At 49.3% G+C, this 22,877-nt stretch overlaps 1 protein-coding gene across 2 annotated transcripts in view; it reads left to right on the plus strand.

Annotated features, from left to right (window-relative positions):
- The window catches only part of CSMD2 (CUB and Sushi multiple domains 2), a 237,730-nt gene extending 219,261 nt beyond the window's left edge, over positions 1-18,469 (plus strand). For both annotated transcript variants that reach the window (XM_065857095.2, XM_071799063.1), the window contains 14 exons: positions 2,293-2,469; positions 3,196-3,375; positions 4,567-4,740; positions 6,051-6,224; positions 8,393-8,466; positions 9,039-9,150; positions 10,898-11,077; positions 11,600-11,665; positions 12,077-12,238; positions 12,797-12,909; positions 13,607-13,694; positions 14,190-14,328; positions 14,848-15,023; positions 15,552-18,469. In XM_065857095.2, the coding sequence (XP_065713167.2) occupies positions 2,293-2,469; positions 3,196-3,375; positions 4,567-4,740; positions 6,051-6,224; positions 8,393-8,466; positions 9,039-9,150; positions 10,898-11,077; positions 11,600-11,665; positions 12,077-12,238; positions 12,797-12,909; positions 13,607-13,694; positions 14,190-14,328; positions 14,848-15,007 (1,799 nt within the window). In that variant the 3' untranslated portion in view covers positions 15,008-15,023; positions 15,552-18,469. The remainder of the gene's footprint in view (positions 1-2,292; positions 2,470-3,195; positions 3,376-4,566; positions 4,741-6,050; positions 6,225-8,392; positions 8,467-9,038; positions 9,151-10,897; positions 11,078-11,599; positions 11,666-12,076; positions 12,239-12,796; positions 12,910-13,606; positions 13,695-14,189; positions 14,329-14,847; positions 15,024-15,551) is intronic.
- Positions 18,470-22,877: the final 4,408 nt, after the last annotated feature.

Here is a 22,877-nt window from a genome sequence, read left to right on the forward strand (position 1 = left end):
CTAATTCGTTGTTGCTTTGTTGAGGAAATGCAGCAGAACAAGGAATGTCAGCAGCTCCAAACCTCCGTTATAGCTGGAACTGGCACGTGCAAGAGCCATTTACATTAAGCAGAAACGCAAAATGCAAATTACAATCCAGTTAGCATATTTTCGTATTTGAAAACCCAAACCCCCTTATTTTTCTATTTGACGGAATCAAGTAAGACCCTATAATCCAATCTAATAAACCCCCATCCGGATTCTCTGAGCTGTGCTGCTCACTGCTACTGTTTTATAAAAGTGTTTAAAATTCAATTGGGGAAAGAACAAAAGCCAAAACAAGGCAGGATACCAAATGCAAGGAGACCTGGGCAAGTGCCTCTCTCCAGCTGATTTGAAAGCCAAAAGCTTGGAGAGAGTTCATAAATGAATTGGTAATTTATTCCAAATTGATGGAGCTCTTGATTGAAAAGACACTGAATCATATTATTAATACACTCAGGTCTCGGGTTTTTTTCATTCCCTGTTTTTTTCTTATGGTGGAAAGAGGCTGTTCATTAATCTCAGGATAAATAACCCATCAGGTTCCAGAGGCACCAAAATATGGATCCCTGGCAGATTTTTTTTCCCCCTCATACTTTATGAATAATAATAACATTATGCCTATAACGTAGTCATTAATGTTAAGCGCTGACTGGCCAATATAGGAAGGTAATTTGCAGTGATGAGCAGCGTGCTGTGTCTCCGTCGTTTGTATTCGCGGCGAGTTGTGGGCGCTGCAAGGCGTTCTTCTCCACTCGGTTGTGTTCTGCTCTCTGGAAGGGGTGTTTATAGCAGACGGGGGGAGAGATGAATTTGGGGCTCGGATTCAGGGCAGGATGAGGGCTGAGCACCCAGGGGGTGGAAGGAGGAACCTCCATCCACATCAGCGCATGTGCCTGTGGGATTTCCAGGGTCTTTGGGATTTATACCCTGTTCAAAAACCAGTTTTATTTGGGGGCCTAATTCATTTTACATCTCTCGCTGGCGTCCCTGGGAATTATTTATCCACCTACTGCTCACTTGCATGATTAGATCCTATTTATATTTAAATTATGATTTTAAAAGTTCAAACCTTTCATCCTTACATTTATGGCTTTTTATATCCAGCCTATACAGGTCACAGCCAATGATGCTGCAATTAAACCATTTCCATGAGTCTCCCTGTAGTCACAAAACTATTATCTGTGTGTTTGGCCACATGCACAGGTGGAGGAGGCTGGGCAGGGGAGAACAGCTGATGCATGGGCAGGCAGTGAAATAGTAATTTAGAGCTTTTTCTGAGTTGATAGAATCTGACTTTTATCCCAGCATCTCCTGGAAGTGACACCGTGTATCACAGAGACGTTGGCTGCATGAGAAATGGGTAACGAGAGAGCACCTCGCATGATGCCAGTGCCACGCAGAGTTTCTGTGCACACAGTCCGGAGTGGTTATTAGTTTCCTCCTGTCAAACAGATACGTCTCCAACAAGCTCATATATTAACCGGCTGTCAGCAAACTAAGCAACAAGGCAGAGGGAGATTCCTCTCCTTGTGCTGGTGGCCTGTGCTCATTGCTTTCCTGCTGGGACCTGGAGCTGCGCTTCCCCGCGGAGAACGGCTGCGATATTCATAGAATTATAGAATCCCAGGTTGGAAGGGACCACAAGGATCATCTGGTCCAACCTTTCTTGGCAAAATGCACAGTTTAGACTGTGTGTGTGTGCTGGGGAGGAGTGCAGGGCCACCCTGGGTCACCCTGTGCGTGCGCAGACTGATGCTCTTGCAGAGGTTGCTGCAGGGGTGGGAGCCAGGAGTTTGTGGTTTAAGCCAGATTTTGCGGTTTAAGCCTTTCCTTGATTCATGCTGTTTTATATCCTGTAATTTCAGAGTGAACAAGGGCTGGATGCAATTATTGCGGCTGCTTATTTTGTCGTGACAGGGCTTTGTGCACCACCGTTCACTCCGCTGCCCTTCTATTGCTGTGGTGCTGTGGTACTTTAGCCATAAAACTTGGGCACTGACAAACCTATAATTGTATTCCCCCGATGTTCTCCACACCAGGGATGCTGCTCTTGGCCTTGGGACGTGCTGCCCCTGCTCCGAGCTGGTATTAGGGATCCTGTGATTGATTCTCCTCAGAACAGCCTGTTCTCTCTGAGCTGATCCAGGGGCTTTGCAGCTCATCTTACTTTTATTGAGAACAGCCCATTGCAGGATGAAAGCCTTGTTTTGGGGGGGTTATTTGTTGTTGGGTTTTGTTTTATTTTAACTTTGCCATTTTGCTTTCTAGTTATATCCTGTGGCAACCCCGGAACCCCCAGCAACGCCAGGGTTATATTTAACGATGGCTTGGTTTTCTCCAGTTCCATCATCTATCAGTGCCGGGAAGGCTATTACTCCACAGGGGTGCTGAGCAGGCACTGCACAGTGAACGGGACGTGGACTGGGACCAGTCCGGAGTGCACAGGTGAGTGCTGGGGTGGATTCCTGGAAGGGGCGGCTCTGGGGACAGGTTTTCGGGTTCGTTGGGTGCTCGCTGTGGACGTGCGCGCACCCGTGTGCTGGGCTGAGAAACCCGGCTGAACTGTTCGGTGACAGCAGCAGCCGCTCAGCCCGCGATCTCTGCGGGTACCTAATGGAAAACTCTTGCTTTGCGGTTGTTTTTTTCCAGTTGGATGAAGGCGGCTCTGTAATAACTTTTGTGAGGAGATGTCAGCCAACCTCAAGGGCTCTGCGGGGCTGTGAACGTGAGCGTTCCTGGCTCCGGAGCCCATAGAGGAGCTGGTGTGTTCCTGCAGCAGGAACGTGTGAGATGGCAAACATGAGCTTGCAGAAGCGACAGTAAATAGGGCAAAGAGAGGAGATGGTGCCATGGGCAGTTTTCCATCTAGCCCAGATTTTTCACCCAGGTTTTCTTTAATGTTTAATGTGTGTTAATACTTTTTCTTGCAAGGTCTTAATGTGCTGTTAAGATCACTGAGCAGAAGCAAAGTTTCCTCTGTGTGCTGTAGCCCAGCCTGCTCCATAGCTAGTCCAGATCCTCTGTGCTACAAGCGCTCCCTTCTCCACCATCAGTGGATCAGATCCTGCATTGAGAAATGCTCAGGACCACCAGGTTCCTAGTTACTGCAGCTCCAGAAGCGTGAGACACGGGGCGGTCACCCAGAAATGCTTCTTCCTTTTTCTTGGGCAGTGATCAACTGTGGTGACCCCGGTGTGCCGGCCAACGGCGTCCGGCTGGGCAGCGATTTCACCTACAACAAAACCGTGGTGTTCCGGTGCACGCCGGGGTACACGATGGAGTCAGACCGCGCGTCTTCTCTAACCTGCACGAAAGACCGGACCTGGAACGGCACCAAACCTGCCTGCAAGGGTGAGACTGGTTGCTGTGAATACCGGAGGATGTGAGTTTTAAATGCCATAAACTTTTGGCAAGGTAATAGGGAGCACCTGCTGCACGGTGCCTGCGGCCCAGCTGGGAGTTTCTCGGTCCTATCATTCAATCTATCCCCTGTGTTTATGGCGCTTATGCAATTTTATCAGCAGAGCATGAACACCGTGCTATCTTTAGGTCTATCAATCATCACAATATGTCTGGGAGGGAGGTGGTTGCTATTATCCCTGTAGTAGAAAAGGAAGAGTGAAGCGCTGAGAGTTAAGTGACTTACTCTTCACAAAAACCCAGATCAGACTCGGATGAAATATCGTGTTTTGCAAGCACACACTTTTTGGCATCATCTCGACGTCTGAAAAATGTTTCCTCCAACTCTTTTCATTATTTCTCAGTTCTGAGATTGCCTGTGTAGTTTGAAGATAGGAAAGGGAAATAATAAAGCAGTTGCAGGACAGGCTGGATCTGCACTGTCAATGTTTTACTTGCCCACCAAGTGTAGATAAGACCTGTAGCAGCATCTGTGTGCTCCTTCAGCAATCTGGAAAATTCACCTGTCATGATTCTGATATAAATGCAGACCACATAGAAACCTCGGAATACACTCAGTTCCTTCAGAGGCTGTAAAGAGCAATTCTTACCCTCCTTTTTCATTCTCTCTGCCGAGCTAACATTGCAGGAATAATACAGAATGCGGGCAGAGTCTCATTTGAGGCCAGGCTGATTTGCATCTTCCCCAGTGCTCCTCTGAGCTGAAAAGCAAAGCGCTGCAAAAATGTCATATTAAAACACCCTGGAGTAGATGAAATACAGACTGGTGGTTGATTCAGCTGCTAATCTGAAACTCAGCCAGGTTGTCCAAAATGTGTGAATCTTGCAGGGAATCTTAGATGAGTTTTCACGCTAAGTCAGGCTGGGTTCTTACCTTCGGCTGGAAACGAGCACTGACTCAGAAATCTGACTTGGAGATTTGGGATTCGGTTAACTCCGACTTCAAAGTGAAATCCTGGGGTTTAGGACTGCGCACACACAGCTGGAAAAGTGTGTCCAGCCCCCCGCTAGGCCGGTCCCAGGAGCAGAGTATCACTTTGATCCTGCTCGGATTTGCTTCTTCATGGAAATAACTCGGCTGAGAAGTCAAGAGAACTGAGTACACTTGTGTTTTCCTTTCAGCCATCCTCTGTAAGCCCCCCCAGGCCATCCCCAATGGGAAGGTCGTGGGCTCGGACTTCAGCTGGGGCTCCAGCGTGAGCTACGCCTGCCTGGAGGGCTACCAGCTCTCCCTGCCCGCCGTGCTGACCTGCGAGGGCAACGGCTCCTGGAGCGGGGACATCCCCCAGTGCTTCCGTGAGTAGCAGCTGCGTGTTCAAGCATTAGTTGGGTGTTGAAACGCGGTTCTGTGATGCTTTGACTCCAGCATCTCTGGTCTCCATGTAGCTGATTTGGGTGTTGACTCTGCCTTGCGTGGCAGTGGCATAAGGGGTGCAGATGAACCGTTCTCAGTTAAGTATCTGGTTAGAATCAGAGAATAGTCAGGGTGGGAAAGGACCATCCCAGCTCCCCCAGTGCCCCCCCTGACATGAGCAGGGACATCTTCACCAGCTCGGGTTGCTCAGAGCCCTGTCCAGCCTGGCCTGGGATGTCTCCAGGGATGGTTCATCCACCACCTCTCTGGCCAACCTGGGCCAGGCTCTCACCACCCTCAGGGCCAACAATTCCTTCCTTATATCCAGCCTGAATCTCCCTCTTTTAGTTTAAACCATCACCCCTTGTCCTGTATCTGTAGCAAGGAGGCAGTGGTGGCTGTGGGGACGCAGTTGGTCACTCCACCTCTTGTAACAGAGATGGGGAGGTCACATTTGCAACAAATCTGAAGTCCTTACATGTTCCTGTCCACCCAGCATCTTTACAATGGGCTGTTTGTCCGTGCGTCTCCCCAGCAACTGAGTCTTCTGCAATCAGGACTCTTGAAACTGCCAAAAGCTACAGGGAAGAACCTTTGGCAAAGGGCACGGTGCTGTTGCAGCAGAAGTTGGAATGTTTTGTGAAGGCAGAGCTTTGGCTGGGTGGAAACCTGCACGCTCGATACAATAGCTAATGCGAAAAAATTAGTTAAATGTCTCATAATGATAAAGGCAGCTTGGAGTTGCTTTTCTTGGCTGAATGGCTGGCAGCTGCACAATAGCCATTTTCATATTAAATCATACAAAGCCCTCACTCTGTTCCTTGCACCTTTCCCTGGATCTTGTATAATTAATGGGCTTTCTGCGCGACATGGAACCATACAGCAATTTGACATCGTGCAATTAGAGATACATTTTAAAACTAAACGTGCTGGTAGGGGAAAGAAAAAAAGATGGGGGAGAAGGTGGAAGTTAATTAACAGCAATTGACAAAAGGAGAGAATTAGAAGGAAAGTAGCCAGTTCTGCCACTGCTGGTTCCCCAGTCGAGTTTGATGGCAGGGTGTGGTGGGGTTTGGGGTGTTAATAAGCTAACAATGGGTCAATTAATGGCTCTTGGGGAGGCTGATGGTGATGGCTGTGTCTCTGTGCCCTAATGGCTCTTGGGGAGGCTGATGGTGATGGCTGTGTCTCTGTGCCCTAATGGCTCTTGGGGAGGCTGATGGTGATGGCTGTGTCTCTGTGCCCGTTGCAGCTGTGTTCTGCGGAGACCCGGGCGTCCCCGCGCAGGGCAGGAGGGAGGACCGAGGCTTCACCTACCGCTCGTCCGTCTCCTTCTCCTGCCTGGCCCCGCTGGTGCTGGTGGGATCCGCGCGGAGGTTCTGCCAGTCGGACGGGACCTGGAGCGGGACCCAGCCCAGCTGCATCGGTGAGGGGGCGCTCGTCCATCCACCAGCGAAGAACTCGGGGTTGTCGCCTTGCTTTTCCATTTGATTGTCTTTTCTGGGTTTGCAGAAATTAGCTCTTCTCCCTGAAAATTAGAATTATGTAAAGATGTTGCTTTTGGAGGAATAACAACCCCTGGAAGTACGAAAGCGCTGTAGATGGCAATCAGACCCTACCAACGGCTTTGCCTAGCTGTGGTGTTGGGATTCAGGCTGAAATTTCCACACCTTCCTCAGGTGCCCATTTTCTGGGGCTACCAGAACCCTTTGAAACCCATCGGAGGTGTATAATCATAATTAGTCACAGCATTCTTCACCTCTTTAAAACTCTGGTTATGTTCTTGAAGTCCAGGGCTCCCATGGTGATAAACTGCATGGGCTGGGTGCTGTTACCTCAACTGTCTGAACAACAAAATCATCCCCTTATGGGGGCGTCTGGGGCAGAAACCAATCTCAGGCTGTTCTTTACGGTTTTCAGTTGTTCTGGCTACATCTTAAATGCCTCACGAGTTACAGTAATGTAAAAATACTCCTGGCCTGAACCTCCAGGTTTCCCACTGATTTCACCAGGAGCCTTCTCATGTATGAAGAGTTGGGAGCACCTGCCTCCTGTTGTAAATATTGGCTTTAAATGCTTCCTCACTTTCTTACAAATCCTTGTCTGGGATCCTGTTGTACTTAATGGCGCTTGGTCCTCCAAAGTGTCTGTGATTGAGCCCAGCGAATACAGCTGCTCATGCCGCTGATGGAATGTATAGAGTTTATCTCCCCAAAACAAACCATGAGAAGGGAGAGGACTTGTGTTTGCAAAACCTTAAGCCAGAATGTCCATTTCTGACACCCAAAGTGTTGTATTTATTCAGATCTCTTCCATTTTTGAGATCCGTTTGATTGCCAACGCCGCAGAGCCCCCGGATGAAGGCAGGACAGCGATGCTCTGCCCTCCGCCATCCGTCACCTGCGCCTCACCCGTCCACACGGCTCGTTGTTTATTTTAGGTGCTGTGATTTATCTGGGGGCTTCCATGGAGACTGCGTCAGTGACAAATGACACAAGCTCAACAGAAGCGAGTGACGGAAAACTAATTGGCTCGTGCGCCGCAGCCCCAAATTGGCCACATTTTGTGTCGTTTGTTGAGTTACTCACCACAGCTCTAAGGACCCGGGGATGACACCAAGTGCATAATGTTTCAGCGTGAAGAGATAGATTAGTCAGATCGTAAGGAATAAAGGCATAAAAATAAAGAACCGTGCCATTAAGTACGGGAGTCGTGCTCCATTGTCCTGTAGCTGCAGGCTCCGTTGACAGGCCGCGGTGCTGGATTGCGGAGACTTCTCTTAATTTATTTCTTGCCTTGCACGATCCTGTTAATTGGAGTGTTTTCATTAAGTGTAGAGGTGGCTTTGCTGTAGGGTTTGTGGTCCTTCTTGTAGCGGCGTTGAGCAAGTGGCAGGATGAAGGAACTGAGGTCGGTGATGCTCCAGCTCCCCAGTGACACAGCCACCCCGGTGGGTACCAGAGCATCCCTGTGAGCAGCATCGCAGCTTCGCCACATCCTGGCTTTGGGATGCTGATATTAATGTGATGCATCTCTGCCTTAATTCTGTTGATGCTCTGCTACTGTTGACACAGAAAAAGTGATGGATGCTGGAGAAGTAGCAGCAGGTATTCCTGCTGAACTGTGTGTATTCTTCTTCTGATAGATGGAGACCAAACGAGGTGTAAAGAGAGATTATGTATCTGAGATGCATTAAAATTTCCAGCTCCATCGATCACTATGAAATTGTGAGGTGCCCAGATGAGCGGGTGGGCGCAGATGACAAAGGTGCCTGGCCCAGGGCACAGGAGAGGACAGAGTCACCGCAGCCCCATGGCTGGAATGAGAGTCGTTCCCGACACAGGATTTAGTTCTTACATGTGTGTGTTCCTCTGTTTTCTCCTGGGTGACAGAGTGCCTCTGGTTAGTTTGTGTTGCAGCCATCAGGGACTGAAGAAACAAGAAAATCCATGTATTTTTCCTTGTTGCTTCGTATTCCTTCTGTAGCAGAAATATCCCATCTTGTTGCAAAGGCGTGGAGCGGGGAAGGCAGAGCTCGGATGTGCCTTCCCCAGCTGCTCCTTTAAAACACCGTCTCTGTTCTTTTCTTCCAAGACCCCAGCCTGACGACGTGCGCGGACCCCGGCGTGCCGCTCTTTGGGGTGCAGAACAACTCCCAGGGCTTCCAGGTACTGTCCCAGCAGCGGGGACCCCCCGGTACTCACTGGGGTTTGTGTCCGAGTCCTTAGGCACATTAACATCTCCCCCCAAGAGCAGGACATCCCGGCCTGCTGCGTCACACCTCGGAGCGTGTTTGTATGAGATTAGCTACCAAGGCGTTATTTATTGTATTAATTACAGTGCTAATTAATAGTTATTAGTGTAATTAGCATTCACATTGGAGACATAATTTCCATTCGTTTTCAGACCAAATTCTGTGGGTGGTTTCCTTAATCTCTGCTCCCGTACAGTGTGAAATCAGTGGAAAGGAGAGGAAAACCCGAAGCGATTCCCCGGGGTGTTGCAGCTGCAGCCCCCGCTGCCGGCCCTGCGGGTGCCCATTCCCTGCTAATTAGTTATCTTAATCTTGAGTTTTAATGAAATAATCTCATTTTTAATTAATACTGAGGCGCAGCATCACCTAAAAGCAGCAAATCCCTGCAAGTGACTCCTCTTCCTAGCACAGAAAAGATGGAAAATTATAGAAGTAGGTGTGTATTCTAAGGCTGGGAGTTCAGTGCTGCATCTCGTGCTCTAACAGGTGGGCAGCATCATCTTCTTCAAGTGCCAGAAGGGATACCTGCTGCAGGGCTCCACCACCAGGACCTGCCTCCCCAACCTGACGTGGAGCGGCGTGCAGCCCGACTGCGTCCGTAAGTGCGGCACAGCTTTGTCTGAGGACACCGCTGCCTTTGTTGGTTTGTCACCTTTACTTTAACGGCGCTCTTACCTTGGTTTGTTGCTGTACATCGTGCAAATCGCTGGTAATCTCTGGGGGAGCTCTGAGAACGCGTGTTATAGAGGAAAAGGGAGATCGCACAATCACTTTTCTATCGACACTTCTGATTTCAGATGAGGTTTTTTTTTCGCTTGGTTCTTCCTCAGAGACGTAGTTTCAGGTGAGACTTCGTTTTGTGCTTCTGAAACCGCATTTGATGGCCGAGATGTGAGCTCGCGCTCCAGGGACCAGGTTAACATTTAGCCAGAAGGGCTCTCCACCAGAGCAGGGTTTCTCCTCATGTTTAATAACGTGTTGCTCTTTTCCTTAAGCTGTCTGTCATTTTTTTCCCCCTGCTACAGCAGGAGTTTAATTTAATGTATTTAAGTGGTAATATCCATCATGGCCTCTGCATCGAAAGTATTAAAAGCTTTTCCCTTTCCCTTGTGAGGCGGTTTATTGGTGAGATATTTTTCCGCTAACAAACCCTGTAGGGGCTCGTTCTGCAGACAAGCCCAACTGGGTCAGCCGCCTTTAAAACTCTTAACGTATCCTCAGGTGGTTGCTCTGGAAGGAGCTGCCTTCACTTGGGTGATGGGAAAGTGTCCCCAGAGTCCCCACGCTCCCAGGTTTCAGACCGCAGGGATGCAGCTGTGGCTGTACATGGGATTTTGCTCCTGGTGCCAGGTGCATTGAAATCAAGATGCTTTCAGCTTCCCCGTGCCAGCAAGGACCACCGAGCTGTTGCTTTTAGGTTTTGCGTAAAGCTTTCTCCATCCACAGCGGGGCTGGATGCGGTTACCGCTAATGAGAGCTGGGCTGCGGGTTAGTCCTCGGCTTTCCGGGTTTTATATTTCATCTCTGTAAAACAGGGATGGAGATGATACCTCATGAAGGCTGCCGAGGATTTGGTTTCATTCATGAGCAGTTTGAGAGCTACAGAAAGGGCAAATTTACGGTGCGGGTGAGAGGGAGCTTCCCGGCTCTGTGATTTATTTGTTTTGTGTTGTAACTTCTCAAGGAAAGCGGAGACGCGTTTATAACGGGATCTGATAGAGCAGGGTGGGCAGGGAGTTGGACAAGCTCAGCCTTCATTTCTCTGGGCCAAATCCTGAAGGTTATTGAGCAGCTATAGATATTCATGACTATTGCACGCTTGAGGACTTACTGTGTGATGCTGTGGGCAGGTGGGTGCAAATTATTGGTGGTATGGTGGTGCTATGGAGAGAGGTTACACAACACCAGATCTCCAGTGCACACACTGCAATCACTGTTTCAGTTTAATGGGTCTTGTTCTATAAAAGCAGATTTTGGTCTGCAGATAGACCAGGGACACAGTGCTCAAAGGAGAGAGGTGTCTTAGCATCATTTGGTTTGGACTTTTCTCCCTTAGAAGGTGGGGATGGCAGAGCCTGATTTTCAGTTCATGGAAGCTGAGTGGAGGATCCCCCTGAGAGCTTCAGGCAGAAAGAGCAATTGAGCCGGTGACACAGGGGAAGCCGTCCCATTAATTCGTCTGGCGGGGAAAAATCCAGGCATGGCATTGCCTCCCCCAGCGAGCAGGGAAAGCTTTTGCTGAAAGAAGCTCTTGTAGGAGATTTCTATCATCGTGGTGTCACTTTTATGCCTTCTTGTATACGGCTGAACGGTGTCTCTTATCTCATTATCCTTGTGCTTTCCAGCTCACCACTGCAAGCAGCCGGAGACCCCCTCCCACGCCAACGTCGGAGCGCTGGATCTGCCATCTCTGGGCTACACCTTGATCTATTCCTGCCAGAGCGGCTACTATCTCACCGGGGGCTCCGAACACCGAACCTGCAAAGCAGATGGCAGCTGGACAGGAAAACCACCTATTTGCCTCGGTAAAAGCTCGGGGCAGCTTTCCTGTTGGCGTCGGGGAGCGGGGCAGCCCGAGGGAAAACGAGCGCACCGGGAGCTGTGTTGGCTGAGCTGGCTGTGGACTCACAGCTCGCATGGGGCCCTGTGCAGCTCCCAGGGGAGAGACGGGGTTTTCCGTCCAATGGTTTGGATGTCAAAGCATCTGCACAAGGCAAAGATTGTTCTTTAGCTCACTCACGTTTTACCTGCCTCAGTCAAAGGAACATGTAAAGGGATGAGAGGAAACGGCTTCAAGTTGCGCCAGGGGAGGTTGAGGTTGGATTTAGGAACAATTTCTTCCCCAAAGGGCTGTGGGGCATTGGAACAGGCTGCCCAGGGCAGTGCTGGAGTCACCATCCCTGGAGGGTTGGACAGATGAGGTTCTCAGGACACGGGGCCGTGCCAGGGTGGGTTATGGTTGGACTCCATGACCTCGAGGGTCCCTTACAACCCCCGTGTTTCCGCGATCCCGCACTCACGGGCGGTGGTTTGTCCGTCTCTTTCAGCCGACGTCCGCCCCAGCGGCAGGCCGGTTGGCACCGCGCGGGACCCGCCGCTCGCCAAGGTCTCAGGTACCGTAGAAGAGGGTCTGTTCCGACCAAAATGATTCTATGGTTCCATGATCCACTGTCCCGGCGCGCTCTGGAGATTCAAGCCCTCCAGGGTGTTTTACGTTACAGCTTTTTTAAGAAAAATGGGTTTTGTTAGCTTTTCCTAAGGAATTCATTTGAGGGTGGGTTGATTCTTAAAACTTCAGTGTCATTTTTTGTCAAAACAACAAAATTGAAGTCGTCAGCTTGTTTGTTCTTCTTTCTGGCCTTGTACTCAGTGATGATAACAGAGAGAGTGGGTGGGATTCGAGATATCTAAATATGTATTTGTGAATTCAAAGAAAGAAATTTGCTCTATTTCGCTTTCTGAAGAATGGAAATAAATGGCAATACGCTTGTTTTTCTGCCTCCCCCATTTGCTGTGGTTTCTAGTGCCTGCTGATGTGTTTGCAAGGAATTCCCTGTGGAAAGGCTCCTATGAATACATGGGGAAGAAGCAGCCGGCGATGCTGTCTGTCACCAGCTTCGACCCTGTCACCAGTAAAGTCAATGCCACGTTGATAGACCACAGCGGCGTGGAGCTCCTGGTGTCCGGTAAGGGGCTGACGTGGCCCTTGGGAGGGATTTACAGTCGTCAGAAGGTGTCTCGGAGCAAGGGGCAGCGCGTTGTGCCGTGACAATGATGTTGATGTTCTGGTAGAGCTGTACAGAACCACCCAGCTTTGAAGTCCCTAAGTCTTTGATCAGACCAAGACAAAACCATGTACCTGAGCTTGCTTTGACTCCACCTGAAAGGGAGGTCAGCCCAGTCCATCGTCCATTCCCTTTGTGCTGGACTTGCAGTCCAAGATAAACAAGATTAAAAGTTGGGAGCGACCCTTGTCCCTCCCTCCGTGGAGCACCAGGGTGGTACTGGTTCGGCAACAGAACCTGAGCATGAACAGTTGAGTCTCTTCCCATGTGCAAAATGTCTTTAATACCCTGGGGTTGGATGTGGGGTGGTGTTTGTGGTGTGGTTCCCACTGACAGCGTTGGTAGGAGTTGTCCCCTCTAGACGATGTCATTTCTCTGCTCCCTCAGGTAGAAAGTTAATTACTTTAAGCTCAGACAAAGCCGCTGTGGTCTAGTGATTAAAAGCCACTTCTTTTTCAGGCGTTTACAAGAAAGAAGACGTGCACCTGCTTCTCCAGGTTTACCAGATAACGGGACCAGTGGAGATCTTTGTCAACAAGTTCAAAAATGACAAATGGGCTCTAGATGGACACGTAAGTGCGTGGGCACCCGTTTACACAGAGGCCACCCATGCAGCTCCTCCGGTTGCTATCAAACCTGGCTTTTCTCTCACTGAAGCTGAGGGAACGTCTCCTTCAGCTGGTGGCACAACGAGGCTGCTGTCCTGCGGTGACCCGTGTGCTTGAAGGGGACATCAGGTGTTCTTCAGCACACAAGATAACGTTACATGACAGTTGGCCCTTCGGTGCTCCCTGGCAGCTCTATGGTTTTTTATTGCCCTATGGTTTTAAATCTGTGAGGCTTCAGATGACACTAAAGGCGAAACCAGTGTGATTAATTCCTTTCTAACCTTTTATATCTGTTAAACATCAAGCTAGAAGAGCTAATCTTCCCCTGCAGAGTCACCTTCTGTGTCTGGTAACTTCCCATGTCCTTAAGAGACCCATGGGAGCTTAGGAGAAACACACATCTGGTTGATCCAGAGCCTTCTCTATTCCTGGTGCATCAGCAGCATGTTCTGTAGTTCACTGCAAACAAGACATCTCTTTTCCTACCTTGGAGATGTGAGAGTCTTAACAAATCATTGGGCAACCAAACTTCTTAAGAAGCGCCACAGTTTTCTGGGCAGTTGAATCACATGAAGGCTGCGCATGAACTTGGCGGAGACGGTGACCAGCTGGGCGCTGAAATCCCAGGGAAGCGCTGAACAAAGCCGTTGTCTCCTTGCAGGTCTCGTCGGAGTCGTCGAGCGGGACGTTTGTGTACCAGGGCTTTGTGCGCGGCAAAGGCTTCGGGCAGTTTGGCCTTCAGAGGCTCGGTAAAGTTCCTTTCATTAATACTTTTTCCCTACCACAAAGAAGTCTCTCCGTCTCACTTTCTAAAATCACAGCGACGCTTCGGAGCTCTGACAGCCCAGGGTCTAAGCTCCTAAATCTCTCTTAAAATGTGGCTTGAGCTCCTCAGTCTCTTAGGGCTTTTGGAATCTGACCCTGGAGTCTTGTCACCTTTATGGAGAATTAGATGCTCATTACCGCAGCCTTTGAAAATCTCCCTTAAAGCCTAACTTTAAGCGTTCAAATTTTAGCATTTTGGTAAGATAAATCTATTTACATCTGTCTTTAATTGCACTTCTAAATAAATGATGATGTCTAAGGTAGGCTATATCTCGAAACCATTCTTCATGCAGCTCAGACCTTGCAGAGCAACACGTGTAATCATCTTGTTCTGTTGTTGAAGATGTAACCTGTAACTCAAGCAAACCCCATTTCCCACAGCGGTGTTTTGAGACGTCTTTACTTCTGCTGTGTTTCAGACATCAGCATGATGGAAAATGATCCAGAATCAATAGGACACCATTTTGCATCAAACAGCAGTTCTGTGGCAGCTGCCATTCTTGTGCCTTTCATAGCCCTGATTATTGCAGGGTTTGTGCTTTATCTCTACAAACACAGGTGGGTTTTGGGAGTGATGCCAGCAGGTGAAACGAAATCAGGGGCTGGCAGAAATAGTTGTGAGCTTGACTTAAAAGCACTCCCCCTAGACCTGGGTTCTCATTTGATTCAGAAGGTGAAAAACTAACGGAGCAAGCATGCGTGGAGGGGCGAGGGTGTTGGGAGAAGAGAGTGCTGAGGGCTTTTATGACCATTAATAAGATTTGTGGCAACATTAAGTAGGCTAAGGCAAAGTAAATTTCATACTTCAGCGTTCAGGCTGGCTTTCTATCTGGTATGAATGAGTTACTTCTGATCCGTGCATCGCTGTGGGAGTGCAGAGGGAGCACGCTCAGGGCTACAGCAACGCCCAGGGGTGCCTGTGCCACAAATGTATGGCCAGGTTATCCTATAGATCCCTTCTGCCTTAGCCCCAGGTGTTTATCCTCTTCAAAAGCAGCTTTTTTCCTTTCCGTTGACTCCTTATCAGGGATATTCAGTTGACTACAGCTGTGCCATCTCTGGATTCTCTCTCTACAGGAGAAGACCAAAAGTCCCCTTCAATGGCTACGCAGGCCATGAAAACACCAACGTCCGAGCAACGTTTGAAAATCCGATGTACGACCGAAACCTGCAGCCCACGGACATCATGGCCAACGAGACGGAGTTCACGGTCAGCACTGTGTGCACGGCCGTATAGCACCGAACCCGCTGCGGTGAGTGGCGGGACGGCGGCGCCGGAGCGGGACGGTGCCACCGCTGTCCTCGTGTTTGTCACTTGTTAAATGGCAGGGTCAAAACGGGGTTCACAGGAGCACCTGGAGTGGTTCAGGTTGCCCAGGGGAGCATCTCTGCCTAAGGCAGGACCCAAACCAGCATCCCTGTCTCCGGGTCTCCAGTGCTCACTGCCACTTCGGCAGGACCTCGTGGGGACCGGCGGCAAAGCAAATCCCAATAGTCCTGTGGTGACAACGGGCGCCACGTGAAGGGAACCGTGAGTCTGAGACTGTGTGACTGCAGGCAGGGTGTTTTGCACAGTGATCAGAGGAGGGTAAAGCAAGGGCTTAAGAAGTTTCGCTGGGCAGAGAAATAACTTAATGTCATAAACAAAAGTCCCCTGTGGTCTTTAAAAGCCATTCTAGGTGGGAACATTCTTAGTTTGAGGGGAAAAATAGCAATTGCAGGCTTTCCTGTGTGTAATAACAATGCTCTTCTCTCTGTCCCTTCCTTTCCCATCGTCCCAGGTTCCTGCGGGGTCGGTGTCTGGTGGATGATTGTGTTTCACCTCACTAGTCTCCATCCATTCCCTGCCCACCTCCCTCCTCCAACCTTGCAGAGGCTGTGGAGAAGCTGCTACACCTCGCTGGACTCTGAACCCCGAGAGGCTGCTGGGTTGTCCCCCGGCGTCCTCCCTCTCCGTCCCGCCGGGGATGATGGAGCCAACCCAAAGCCCGCTCCGGCGCAGCTCCTCTCCCACCCCACGCAGCTCTCGGCCCAAGGTCATGGCCAGGGGAAGCGGATGAGGTGATGGGAAGGCTCTTACAACCTGGTTACGTGGTCCCAGAATGTGGGGTCCCACCAATCCCCCCACGTTTTTGGGAAGATCTCGGACAGCGAAGAGGCCAAACCAGGTTGTGCTGCACAAGGTGCTGACGGGCGTTGATGGGAAATAGCGGTGTGGGACAGGATGAGTTCTTGCTTTGTCCTTCTGTGGTTTTGTGGGTCATTTCTTTGTTGTTTTCTCTAACCCGGGGCTTTTGCGGAGGAAGATTTTTTTTCAAATGAGACCTTTTCAATGAGAAAAGCAAAACTTGGCAAGGTTTTCTTCTCTTCCCCATATTTAATTTTCCTTGGGGCATTCCTGCTGGGTTTCTTGGCCCCATTTTCCTTTCAGGCAGCTCTCATGGCTGGTAAGGAAATGTTCCCCCATCTCTGGCCCTCTCCCAGCAGCTGCTAAAGCTGTATCCAAACACCCTAATCAGGAAACTGCTGACAGACACGAAGGGACAAAAACCTCTTTAAAAAGAACTCTAACAAATACTGTTTTTATTTTTTCCCCCCAATAGCATTCAGAAGCCTTTGCCCTTTCCATATTGATCCTCCAAATGGCAACGCAATAAGAGTTTTAATTTCCATCCAAAGCTGTTCCCTTTATTTCCCAGGGGCAGGAAGGTTGCCTTGGCTTTCATGAGAGCAGATAAGGCGGCTTGACATTTTTCCTCCCTTATAAGAAAATGATGCTTTTGTGATGCCACTGTCCTCCTCTAATAAAGAGGAGCGCTGCTCTTGTTGATTCAGGGTTTTAGTCTGTTTGGTTTGAGTCACCGTTTCTTAGACCAGGCTGGAGAAAAGGAGCAACAGTTGTTTTACCGACTGTAAACGGAGTGAAATCCAGCTGGTGTAGAGCAGCATGTGTCAGTGAAGCAGCTTCTTCTTACAGAAGACTTGAAGGGAAGACAGAATTAAAGCAAATGGGGTGGTGTTTACATCCATGCTTGCATTTAAACGCTGGCTTTCCCCTACCTGATGTCAGTTTTGCCTGATGAAAACCACAGGGTAGGGGATTTTTTGGGGGTTTTGTTTATTCTTTTACTCTGTATGTGTGTGTGTGTATATGTATAAATATATATTTTATTTTTTTTTACTTCTGTCTCTTATTCAGCACTCTTAGAATAAGCAGCATTCTACAGCCTAAATGCTGAACAGCCAGCCTGCCAAAAAATGCCACCTCTGCTCCCCAAAGCACACAGAGGTGCTGTGATTTATTCCTGAGAGGTGGGTGCCAGCGCCTCCGGGAGCCAGAGCCCAGTCCAGCGGGGACAGGAGCCGCTGTGGGACCGTCACACAGCGTGTCCCGCAGCTCCGAGCGCTCCCAGCTCCTGCAAACCCAAGGGGTGATGGTTTCATCTTGCAGCTGGTGGTGGGACTCGGTCCCTCGGGGTGGCCCGGCAGCGGTGCCTGTCCCTCCCTGGGCACCCCCGGATTGCGGGACAGGGACCCCAGAGCAAGCAGAGGGGACCCTGAGTGGGCTGTGGTGACAATCGGATGGGGTCAGGGTACGTGTCCCCTCCAGCCCATCGGTTGAGCGGCTGGAGCTGCCTCCCCGTCCCGCTGGTGTCACGAGAGCAGCATCGTCCCCAGGTCCCTTTGCCTGTGTGTGCACATAGATAAGGTGGTTCTGACCTTCAGGGCTGCACATATTTGACCCCAATGTTCCTTCCAACCTAAATTATTCGGTGATTCATGCCCTTGGCCAAACCCACAGCCCATTTTCCTGGGCAGAGCCTCTTCGAAGCCCGTGGTGCCAATGATTGCAAGGTCCTGACTCCTCTTTCAGTACCCAAAATTCAAACGCTCGCAATATCTCACAACAGCAAAGCCTGAATCTCTCCAGGCTCCTCTCCCTGAGCTCAAGAACAAACCTCTCCCAGCTGCAGACGGTGCCAAAACCCCGGCACAAACCAGGACAGCGACAGCAGAGCCCAGCGCTGCTCGTCAGAGCCGGGGATAGGCAGGAGAACCTTGTGCCAAGGTGGGTAAAACGACCCCGAGCTATTTGAACAGCAAGGCAGGGAGAAGGGGGGAGGCTCTGCCTAACCCAGACTTGCTCCTTTCAACCCCTGAAGTACCATTTTGTGCTGGTGCCCAAGCAGCAAAGGAAGCGGAGGGGGGTGTTGTCCCATTTTTTTGCAAGCTGGCTGGGCCCCGCCACATAACATCCTTCATTCTTGTGCCCAGAGGACTTGCATTATGTTTAAAAATGAAAAAAAAAAAGGGAAAAAGAACAAAAAAAATAATAAAAAATAAAGAAAAAATGAAAAAATAACTAAAAAAAGAAATCCCTCTTTTGTACAGAGATATATTTTTATGACTCGAAAGTTTGTACAGTTAAAAAAGACACAATGTAAATGTTTTTTTCATTATTGTAGTAAACGGTAGTGGAAGATCAGCTTTTTTTGTAAATGTAATAAAATGTATAAATATGGTTTACATAAAGGTGTAAATATGTAATCTATACATACACTTGGCTTGTCTGCAGTATATACAATTTAATTTATCTGTCTCTGTATATGAGGCTTTTCATTGTGTCCAGGCATACTTTCCTGAATTTGAAAGCTATTTTAAATTTTTGAATTAAAATAAAATATAAATTTTTGCATTGCTTTTCTTACATTATTATGATTCTTTCCTTGCCTGGCGCCTCTTCCGTGAGCTGCCAAAGGTCTCTTGCAGGATCCCTGTGGATGCGGCCGGCACATCCACACGCAGCCCCGCTCTCCCTGCTCCGTGGTGATGGGATGTGACGTTGTTCCAGCTGCGCTCCAGCATCGGCCCCTTAGAAAACAGGTACTTGAACGAGCCCTAGAGAAATAAAACCCTTGAAGTTGTGATTTATTCCTCAACATCACTGCTTGAAACGAAAAGAGAGCACAGCTGCCCAAAGTGAGACCAACTGCTGGTAACGTCTCTATCCATGCAGGTCTGGGGATGAATTCATGATGCTTTTTGAACTGGAAATTAATTTGGCGGAGAGTTTTCTGGTTGGAAGGGGGTGTTGAATATGTTGTTACGTGTCTCACAGAATGGACTGGGTTGGAAAAGCCCTCAGAGATCATCCAGTCCAACCCTTGGTCCAACTCCAGTCCGTTCACCAGATCACGGCACTCAGTGCCATGGCCAATCTCAGTTTCAAAACCTCCAGGGCCGGTGAGTCCAGCACCTCCCTGGGCAGCCATTCCAATGCTGACCACTCTCTCTGCACAGAATTGCTTTCCCATCTCCAGCCTCAATTTCCCCTGGCAGAGTCGAAGCCCCTGCCCCCTTGTCCTATTGCTGAGTGCCTGGGAGAAGAGCCCAATCCCCCCTGGCTAGAACTGCCCTTCAGGTCGTTCTAGAGAGTGCTGAGCTCAGCTCTAAGCCTCCTCTGCTCCAGACTGAACAAGCCCAGCTCCCTCAGCCTCTCCCCATAGGGCTTGTGTTCAGGTCCCTTCCCCAGTCTTGTTGCTCTTCTCTGGACCCGCTCCAGCACTTCAATCTCTTTCCGGACCTGAGGGGCCCAGAACTGAACACAACACTCCAGGTGTGGCCTCCCCAGTGCAGAGCACAGGGGAAGGATCACTGCCCTTGTCCTGCTGACCACACTGATTTGGATACAATATATTTTTGTTGTGCTTTCTGAGATGGCTGAATTTTTCAGTGATAAATAGGTGCATTTTAACTTGCGGTTTCCTCAGTGGAATTTGTCAGTGTGTTTGTGCTCTGACCTGTTCTGTGCCGGTGGTTTTGCTCCATCATTGGCTCAAGGATGGGAACCACAGGTCAGGAAGGTGGAAATGATGTTTATTAGAGTGACAAATGGGGAGACAACCTTGTGCCCCAATCCCGACACAGATGAAGGTGCATGGAAAAGCAGATGTCCCAGGGAGATGGGGCCATGAAATCCTCCCATCTCTCAGGGCTCCCAAACCCTCTGCAGTCAGTCCCCTGAGAAATAAAGAACATTTAAACCCCCTTGGCACATCTAACCCCTTCCAGCAGGTACCAATTTAGCCAGCACAATAAGCATTTACAGAGCTCATTAACAACAGTTTATATCAGCATTTTGTAAATGAGTGATTAACTCTTTGGGGTGTCCCGCACATAGAATCAACCCGCAGCTCCGGCTCTCCTTTGCTTTTTGGCACAACTTAGCCTGGAGAAAGGAAATATTGTACTAATTGTTTCAATTAGGCACAGCAGCCACCCTGCTCGCTCTCTGGTTCTGCATCCAGCCTCGCTCGCACAAGGAGGTTTTGGTATCTGTTTTATTGAGAGATGCTGCTGGCTCTGGGGGTCCCTGGAAATGCATTTGGTACTGGAGAAGGGAAGGTGGCAAGTGAGTAATTAAATGCTGGAGTAATTAATTTGCAGAGGTAAATCGGCGGGCCCCAACATCGAGGCTGAGGCTGCCTTGGAAAGGGGGTTTTGGTGGGACCGAGGCCACATGGAAGCGTCCCGTTCATAGAATCACGGAATCATTTTGCTTGGGAGAGACCCTCAAGATCATCGAGTTCAAACTTTGCCCTGAAAAGCCGTAAAATAATCATAATACTAAACCAGAGGGGGTTTCTGAGGTGGGGAAATAACCCTCGGTCTGCTGGGGCTGTAGCGATGGAGATGGAGATCACACAGGAGCTGCGGGATGGTGCCTGCAAATGGGCTTCTCCCATCTTGGCGCATTCCCTTGCGGGGCAATGAGGTGACCTCGGCTGTTAAAGATGCTTAAAACCAAGTAACGTGGCTTATTTACAACCTGACCTGGCCATATTAGTGTGGTTTTAACACACGGGGTGGGTTTCTGAAGTTTGTAGCCGCCCGGGGTTTTGCATCTGGATTTTCAGGTGCGTTTGGGCAGGGGATTTGCAGCTGAAGCCCCTTGTAAAAGTTAAACGGTTATTTTAGAGGCTGAGGAGCATGAGGGACTTGCCAAAGTGGTGCAGAGAGCTGGTAGCGAAGTCAGAATTGGTCCCCGGGACTTGCGGTGGATTCTTCTGCATCTGCTTGAGCTGCGCTGGGGCCTTGGGAGAAACGCGCTTGGTTTTATCTCCTGGAAGATGCTGAGATTGTACAAATTCCTCCCATCCTCATCTGAACAGATGAGTGATATAAAATCCATCACAGGAGGCCGTTAGATGAGCAGCAACCGCAGTAAATCTGCACCTAAATGAAAAAAAACCCCAAGTTTGGCATATTTTTGTGTTGTTTAATGGAGATTTTTGCATCTGGGAGGAGGGGCGCAGCAGCCAGGATGCCTCTTTTCTTCTGAAATATTCCAAGCACTAAAAGGAGAATTTATAGTTCAGCGCTAGGGGGGAAAATGCATAATTCATTTTCCAGACTTTGGAAGACCAAAAAAAAGGAGAAAAAGAAGAAAGTGGCGTTTCATTTGTGCTTGCACTGTGAGTTATAGGCGAGGCCCCCCCGGCCAGGGATGTAACTCGGTATCGCCGTGCGGGTGTTCGTCGGAGCAAGGAGGTTGGGGTTTATTTGTGAATGTGGATTCAGGACATGAAAATCACATGGGGAGGGGGTGTGGGGTGTGAAGATGAGGGCTGGGGGCTGGATGTGATGGGAATCCTTCCCCAGCCCCCGCACCGCTGTGTCCTCATTAGCCAAATAGGTGTGAAGTGCTCGGGTTTAAGATGCTGTATGACAGCCAAGTGCTGTTAGTGTGTGAAAGAAGCTGGTTTAGTTCTTCCAGTAAAGAGAAAATTATTCCCCTTGTAGACAGGTGAGATAATGAATCATTATCATCTTGCCATTACATTTAACATCCCAGGCCCTGGTTGGTCTTGTGCCATGCGGAACTGAAGCTCCAGTGCTCGGTCCTTTCCAACCTCCACAGGACCCATCCTCATTCCCTGGGAACCCTCAGGCAGAAAATCCACCTGGAAATGTCCTGGAATACGGGATTATTAAAGTAGGTGGATGTGCCAAGCTGCAGACACTCTGCTTCTCCCCCTTTATCAAGCTGCTTTATATTCCTATTACTGTATTGACACATCCTTCTCCCCCACTCCAATCTAACCTTAATTTTCAGCTGTTAATCAGGCAAAGCGCTGTTGCACGTTCTTCTGTAATTAAAGAATTAAAGCCATACCTGAAGAATGCAGATGTGACAGCAAAAATTAAATTATTTAAATAATGCCAGGCCATTAATTATGCATGTCCTTCAGTCTTTCATCTCTTGATAAGCTCCAGCAGCTTTTGGAAGGGGAGGGAAAAAAAGAAGTTAAACATTTGTGCTTGGTCATCATCTCTTTGGTATCTGCTTTCTGCACATATGGATGTTTAAATGTGTGGTAGCATCCCTGCATTCCCTAAGGCAGTTGAGACCTATAGATGAAGCAACTTGTGCGAGAGGGGCCTGGGAAGATGCGTTTCCAAAGGATCCTGCGCTCCCAACTTGAAATGCTTGTAGAGTCTTCTCTGCCCACCGACTCTTTGTTTTCAGAAGGACATCCCAGCTTTTCTCCACTCTGAAATGCTGCTCTTTTCCCTGTTTCAAACCAAAATACTGCCCTGAGTTCTGCCGTGGCTCTGCTGAGCAGCACAGCGATGACGCTGAAGTGCAGCCGGGTGACAAATATCGCACGCGATGACAGAAAAAGGCTCCTTACCTTTCTGGGGCCAGCACATCTGATGGCTTCAACCAGGGAGAGAAGAATACAGTGTCACATCCCCTCTCCAAAGGGGAGAATTAGGGCAGCGGGGAACGAGCTGGAGGGGATGTTTTTCCATGTCATCCTGACGATGTCTGTGGTCATTTAAAGGCTGCCTGGAGGCGGTGTGACAAGGACACCAGGAGGATGCTCCTGCTCTGAGCTGCGCTGTCACCGCGCACACGCGGCCTGGGATGCACAGCTCCTGCTTTCATCTGGGCGGGAGGAGCGGTGAACCCCCCCAACTCCTCGTTTCACGCCAGATTTACAGGGTTCTCTTGCTTAAACGGCTTTTAATAGCGCATATAGAAAAATCTTACACAAGTGGTTGTTCTCATGGAGGCTTTGCTCAACGTCTGGCTTTGGGGA

This window comes from Patagioenas fasciata, chromosome 25, assembly GCF_037038585.1.
Source record: "Patagioenas fasciata isolate bPatFas1 chromosome 25, bPatFas1.hap1, whole genome shotgun sequence".
Taxonomy (NCBI): Eukaryota; Metazoa; Chordata; class Aves; order Columbiformes; family Columbidae; genus Patagioenas; species Patagioenas fasciata.